Here is a 7254-nt window from a genome sequence, read left to right on the forward strand (position 1 = left end):
GGGCGAGGAAGCTGCGAGAAGGTTCCGCTGATTTTTGTTTTCTTTTCTTTGACACGGGTGTTTGGTTGGCGATTCTGGAAGGTTCATGGCCGGGCGGAGGGATCTTGGACACGGCGCGCGTGGAGGCCGGCCGGGGCCCGCTCGTCGACGAGACACGCAGCTCAGCTTGCGGCAGCTGCAACGAGACTTGTCTGGTTTACATGCATTCAAAATTTCAAAATTTTACAAGATTTTTTATCAAATTAAATTTTTGAATACATACATGAAGTATTAAATATAACTAAATAAAATTACTAATTATACAGTTTGACTATAATTTGCGAGACGAATTTTTTGAGCCTAGTTAATCCATAACAGAACAATAATTACCAAATACAAACGAAATTGTTACAGTATTTTACACCCAAAAAATTTCGCATCTAAACAAACAAGACCTTGTATTTATTTTTTCCTCGTGAATTTGAGGGAAGCTATTTCCCTTCGGAAAAGTTGATGCTAGCGGAATCTTTCTGTGATGAATTGAACATTCTAAAAAAATAAAACTTTTTTGCACGAGAGCCAGAGCCAGCTGCATTTTTGGATAAAGCGTTAGCTTGGACGGGTTATTTACAGTAGCTTGACTTTTCAGTTGTTGGCATGACTGACTGGGTGTTTGTGTGTGGACACAGAGATGATCTGGAGGCTACCGTACATCATTGGCGCAAGTTAATTTGAGCGTGACAGTTTCGTGGCGCAAGAAATGCATCACACACTGATTTGGTTGTACTACTTCTAGATGAATGCAGATATTTTGTTAATCTCAAAAAAATGCAGATATTTTGTTAGTATACTCTAGATCGGAAAGAGGCGACTTGAACAAGATTTTTCTTTAGCGTCCATCTCGCAGCTTTTGTGACGCCGCCGAGGGCCGAGGCCGAGATCTTTCGCTGATCCGGATCACACGCACAGCCCCCCATGACCCCATCGGCGGATGCTGAAACGCGAGCTCTGGACCCTGGACCTGGAGCTGCTGCACGTAGAACGAGCTCCGTTCAACGGAAAGCTTCCAGCTGCTAGTCATGTCGGCACCGAGAAACCAGAAATTGCTTGGGCCAGCCTTGGGAGGAAAACGAAGCAACATCAGAATTCACTCAACTACTTGTGCGAGATGATTCAATTAACCTAGGAGTAACCTTGTTGGCAAGAGAAGAGTTGGCGTTACACTACACGCGACGCGAGCTTCCGGTGATCTGGAGGAAGCCGGCGTCGGACGCGACACGAGTCCGTTGTCGGACTGGATCCCAACCTCTGAAGAGAAGCATTTGTTTCTTGGGTCAGTTGGATCCATGCCACTCTAATTTCTTGAAATTGGATTTCATGTTGAAAATCATGCCATTGAGTGGCATGATTTTTAACATGACACCCAATTTCACGGAGTTGTAGTGGCATGAATCGAATTTTCCCATGTTTCTTCAGACCCTTCTCTTTGAGCCCGGGGATTCTGGAGGCGTGCCGCGCGGCGGCGTAGCGTAGGCTTGTTGACCATGACCGGCCGCCCCCCGGCGACGTCAAAGCGGCACGAGCTGAGCTTCGGGATGGGGCGGTCAAGGGCGATGACGAGGGCAGCCGGCAGAGGGCTGCGGGCTGGTCAGCTCAGCTGGTCGTAGCAGCTGCCAGTCTGCCGCCATGGCCAAGCAGAGGTGATGGCCCGTGGCCGGTAAATCGAAGTAGGCCCGTGGCGTGGCTTTGACTCGATGCAGGAGGGAGGGTGGCCGCTCTCGTTCTCGTCTCGCCAAAAAAAAAAAAGAAGCTTTCCGTTGAACGGAAAGGAGGGAGCCTTGCTGGAGAGACGAGGACCTAGCAGCAGGGCTTTGCTGCTTCGGGCGATGATATCTTTTCGTATTCCTTTTTTTTAAAGGGGAAATTCCGTCGAATGGGAGGGAATTCGTGTCAGGTTGGCATGCTGGGTAGCAGCGGGCGTCCGGGCCTGTGTGAGTGCCTTTGCAGCAGCTGCACTAGGAAGGAACTCAGCAAGTTCCCCACCAGGGCCCAGCCCACATAAAATATCGCACAGCCCATTCTCACTGTTCAACAGCCCAAGCAATTCTGCCTGAATTAGGGGTCGGCCCATACTCTTGGACACGGCGGAGAATTCTGCATCTAAGAAGATACGGCCCATCTAATGCGCCTCTTGTGTTGGTCTCTCTTCTCTTCCAAATCAAAGGTGCTGATATGGCCAAGTTGTGCTTATGTGCGTTTATAGGGTGATTTTAGATGTACTGTGTATATAAGTGTCTTTATCTGCATTTTTGTTTGTCTCGAAAATAAAAGAAACATATGCACACTCACAATGGACATTTGCGTCGGCAAACAGGTGACGCATTTTTTCTTTTTTTTTCGTTTTGTGTTTCCAGATGGAATATCGGTAAACAAAGCGAGCAAGGACTTGGTGGCCAAGCGACAGGAGTCAGCTAAGAATTCGGATGATTGGATTGCATTGGATCTCTAGCTAGTCCCTGGCTGGGCAAGCCATTCCGTCCTGATAGGCCATCACGACTCGCTCCTCCTCCAAGTCGCTGGCTTTACAGAGTTTCCTCTGCACCTGCTCGTGCCATCTTCCGGACGGAGCCTGCTGAGCCAGCAATACTCTCAGCTCAGTACTCCGTAGTAGAGAACAAAAGCTCCTGCAAGTTGCAACCGGAGGAAGCTACAAGAGACAAGAGAGAACGGGCAACCGCGCCCACATGCTCGCCCCACCGACAGTTCAGCGCCTACATTCTCACGTGACCTACTCGTACCTCCCTCCCTCAACAGTATCATACTGGTTTTGTTACTGAAATACTGACGCTCCTGCCATCGTCTACTACGGACCATGCATAGGAGTACAGTCCATACCTCACTGACAGAATCCAGGGAACATCTTCTGGTTCCTGCTCACCTAACCGGCCTGTAACAATGGTCCTGGACCTGATTTACCAGAGTACTTTTCCGGCTGGCCAAACCCCCAGGACGACGACAGATCCCAAGTTCCCAACCCACAACAACGTGGCCAGCCTCTCCAGGTCTCTAGGGACATGGTGTCAATGATTAAAGGCAGAAGGGCAGCAGCAGCATCAATCAAAGGGAAAAAAGGCTACAGGAACGGGGCTGGCACCGTACCCGGGCCGGGGGTAATTTCAGAAGAAACAACCGACATCTTTTTCTTACCATGTTCTTATCAGTCCAGAATCCAGATCTCCTTCCACATGGAGGTAAAGCTGCAGCTGCCGCTGGCTGCCTGAAGTTTCGCCTACGGCTTCACTGTGGATGGACGAACGATTCTCTGCTCTTCTCTTCTCTGATCTGATCTGATCATGTGCGTGTGTGTGGCCACAAGGACAACGAATGCATCATCCTCTACTGATGAGTACTAGACTACTAGTAGTTGAGTACTGACAAAGTATGCCTGGAAGTAGACAATACCCCCATGTGTTGCTGCTCTGAATTGCGTCTACTAGGGCTGCGTTTAGTTTCCAAAAAAGTTTGTGCAGTATCCGTCACATCGAATTTTCGGACACATGCATGGAGCATTAAATGCAGTTGAAAAAATAATTAATTATATAGTCTAACTGATTCCTGCGAGATGAATCTATTGATGCTAATTAATTTATGATTGGACACTAATTGTCAAATAACAACGAAATGTACTACAGTAGTCAAATCCATTTTTTTTCACCAACTAAACACCCCCTAGGTAGTTCAGAAAAGGGTCCCAATGTTGGGGACCTCTTGTATCTGTTTGTCGACAACCACCTACTATAGTTTGGAAGGGTATACAAATTGTTTTCTTGTTGTCATCAATAGCAGTAGGCTGGAGAAATTATGTAGCCAGCATGACAAACCATTTACTGATGAACTCTTGAGCTAAGCCTAGCAACTGACTACGTAGTGCATAATGCAAACTATAAAACTGCACCTATCCAATCTTCCATTTCGTGAGAAAGAACGATCACGTACGATGCTCAACTAAACAAATCAAAGCACGCTTGATGAAGACGCTTCGATACCTATACCACAGTACACTTACTGGTTTCTATGCAACCCAAGCTATATCCACGCAAAATCAGACGCAAATCTCTCGTTTCCGTTTCAGAGGGAGCAGCCTGCTGCTGGCCTTCTTCTCCGGCGTCGGTGGCGGCGGCGGTTGCTGCTGCTGTTTCTTGACGGCCTCCTCAGCAGCCTTGGCGCGGCGCCAGCCGAGGTGCGCCGCCAGGTTCTCGACCTCCACCTTGACGACGTCCTTCCGCACCCCGATGTCGGTGATGTACCTGCCGGCGCAGTACACGCCGGCGGTGACGGCGGCCATGCCGAGCGGGCCGGCGGCGAGCACCTTGAACGGCGTGGAGAGGAGCGCCGCGAGCGGCACGGCGACGGCGGAGGCCGCCTGGCCGCTGCGGCCGATGCCGTCGTCGCCGGCGGCGGCGGGGAGGAGGCCCGTCTTGCAGTAGAGCGCGAAGTCCTCGCAGTTGTTCTCGAACACGTCGTAGTCGCCGAAGCCGTTCTGGAGGAGGTGCATCGCGCGGCGCACGGCGGCGTCGGGCCCGCCGTCGGCGCGCGCCGTGGTGCAGGTCCCGCCGCGGAGCTTGGCGAGGAACACGGCGGGCGGGGCGCCGTACTCGAAGCGGTGCAGCGCGCCGCCGCGGAGGAAGCAGTCGAGGCAGGTGAGCACGACGCCGCTGCCGGGGCGCTGGAAGCCGCAGTCCGGGAAGGTCGGGCACCCGTCGGGGCCCCGCGAGAGGAGGCTCGACACGGCGATGGCCGAGTCCAGGCCGGCCGTGCCCGCCTCCTTCTTCCGCGTGAAGTGCACCACCTTGCTCCCGCCGACGTAGATCCCTGGATGGATGGTCCACCATGAGACATTTTTGCTCGCGTAATTAAGCACAGTGATGGATCCAATTCGTGATGGAGTTGCAGATTAATATGAATGGATATGACCACGTCGGGCCATGGTTTAATCAGGCAACAATGTTTTGCACACATGCTAGATTGGATCTCGCCAATTACATGTACACGTTATTGCTACGATAATGATGATATTGAGTTGCATACACCGGCCAGTTACGCTATGTTTTAGAGAATCTATCAACGAAAGGGGTATGAAAAATACGCTAGACTAGACATATGGGTCACAACCATTGGATCTTTTTTATGCAGGCAGTACTCCATCCATCCATCCGGAAGGCCGTTCCCCACACACGACAATGGTCGGAAGTCTAGGCTGGACGTTCACAATGTGCCGTGCGGCCGGGACAAAATGCACGGTGACACGGTGTGGAACCAGGGACCCCTTTACTCTTCCGAATGGTCGGCCGGTTATGGTGAGGAGAGGTGCAAAGTAAAAGACGAATGCACGGTGAGTGGCACATTGGCACTGGCTCGCTCCCAGCTGGAGGACACATGCAGGCAGGGAAAGTCGAAAGGCAGGTAAGAGCTAGTAGCTTTGATCATCCCTCACCGATGGTGAAGTTACTAGCAAGTTGAGGAGGTTTCTTTTGGTGGAAATGGCTTGGCTGAAATCGTCACCGGTGCAACTCGCTCAGTAATATACTAGTACGTGATTAGGGATTAGCAGTTCGTTGAAGTATATATGGTCTTATTCTTATGGATATGCTTTCTTAGTAGCAGGTTGCAGTCGTCGAATCTGAAAAGGAGAACTACGAAAGAGAAAGAGCTGGAGCATCAGCTGGTGACCAGTGTGAGTCTTTGTACGGATCCTGGGTGGTCACACAGCATTCCGTCGAGGCCATTTGCGTCGGCAGATCCTGGATGAAGAGGTCAGTGCTCGGCAGTTACAGTACTTATTGGGATGGGGATTGGATTGGTGATGCGGCCATGCACCTTCTTCCTAGTTCCTCAAGTCACCATAGTACCACACACGTACGGACGGGAATTGGCTTGCCATGGTGAAGGGAGCAGGAGCAGGGCAATGCGAGTTGAAACTGGAAGCTCTGATGGAGCAGAGCAGCAACGGTCGTCGCAATGTACGGCAATTCAGCAGCACGGCGGCGTTTTCCAATGCAATTGCAGCCGGAATTGAAGAAGCATCATCTGCCGCAAAGCTTTGGCTTTCAACCACCCCAGCCCGGGCAACGCGGATGGCGCGCACCGACACAAGGAAACTGAGCAACAATGGCAGGCACCTGCCGGCCGGCCGGACCTCTGGGCCAGCGGCGGCTTGCATTGCTTGTGTAGGAGGCGGAGAAGCAGAAGAGGAAACGCGCGTACCGTGGTGGGAGTAGGTGTAGCCGGCGCGCCAGGTGTAGATGTGGTCGCCGGGCTTGATCTCCGACCGCTCCACCCGGTGAGACAGCAGACCCATGTCGTCTCGTCTCGGCCTTCCCTCCCGGCGCGCCGGACTCTGCAGCCAGCCGCTGCGCCTAGCTTCTTCTTCTTCTTCTTCTGCAAGTCCGGCCACCGGGCGAGCGAGACCTTGGAACCAGCGTTGTGGTGTCACTCACATGGACGGAGGTGGACGAGAGGATCGGACCTTTGCTTGACGCCGGTGAGAAGGTGTCCCGCGCGGTCTAGTGAGTGAGTGGCGAGGTGAGGACTGACCGGCTGCGAGAGCAACCAGAGAGCGGAGGCTCTCGCTGCTCTCTGCTGCTCTGCTCTGTGAGCGCGATGGTTGGTGTTGGGCTCGGCTGGAGCGGTGGCGATCCTGCAGGGGTTTGTTTATCTTGTGGACCGAGGAGGCCTCGGCATGTGCGTGGATGTGCGGCCTGTGGTGTGATCTACTGATCTGCGACTGCTGCGCAGCGCTCGGGATTCGCGTCTTCTTTTTCACCGCAGCTGCTCTGCTCGGGATTTGCGTGCGATCCTGGCTGGAAGTTGATGAACTGAGAGATATTATTTTTATAATGCAAATTTCATATGATGGGATTCATAATCAAATATATTTTACAATGATTATAAGTTTATAATCAAAAGTGATATAATATATGATAAATAAATGGTCAAAGTGTTGTTTAGAAGACCGTGTCATGTTTCACCATGCCTTATAAACGGGGAAGGAGGGAGTATGACTGATGCGGCGTTGTTGGCAAACAATCCTCACCTTATTTTAACTCCACTGGATGATGCACTAGCGGTGGTAACTACTCCTACATGTCTACTCGTAATTAAGCACCCATCCAACAGGGTTTCCTGCTTTGGAGGGGAGATGCCTGCCTCCGGAGCTGCATTTGTCACGGGACGTCGTTTTTTTTTTTGCCACTTATGCACGGTGTCCTGAATTGG

At 51.7% G+C, this 7254-nt stretch overlaps 1 protein-coding gene across 1 annotated transcript; it reads right to left on the minus strand.

The window, feature by feature from the left end:
- Nucleotides 1–3752: 3752 nt before the first annotated feature.
- Nucleotides 3753–6829, minus strand: LOC120679907 (protein LEAD-SENSITIVE 1-like). The gene is made up of 2 exons (XM_039961565.1): nucleotides 6244–6829; nucleotides 3753–4851 (listed from the first exon to the last, which is right to left on the minus strand). The coding sequence occupies exons 1-2, from the start codon at nucleotides 6335–6337 to the stop codon at nucleotides 4082–4084; spliced, it is 864 nt and encodes a 287-aa protein (XP_039817499.1). The 5' UTR covers nucleotides 6338–6829; the 3' UTR covers nucleotides 3753–4081.
- Between the last annotated feature and the right edge of the window lie 425 nt (nucleotides 6830–7254).

This window comes from Panicum virgatum, chromosome 6N, assembly GCF_016808335.1.
Source record: "Panicum virgatum strain AP13 chromosome 6N, P.virgatum_v5, whole genome shotgun sequence".
NCBI classification, from domain to species: Eukaryota; Viridiplantae; Streptophyta; class Magnoliopsida; order Poales; family Poaceae; genus Panicum; species Panicum virgatum.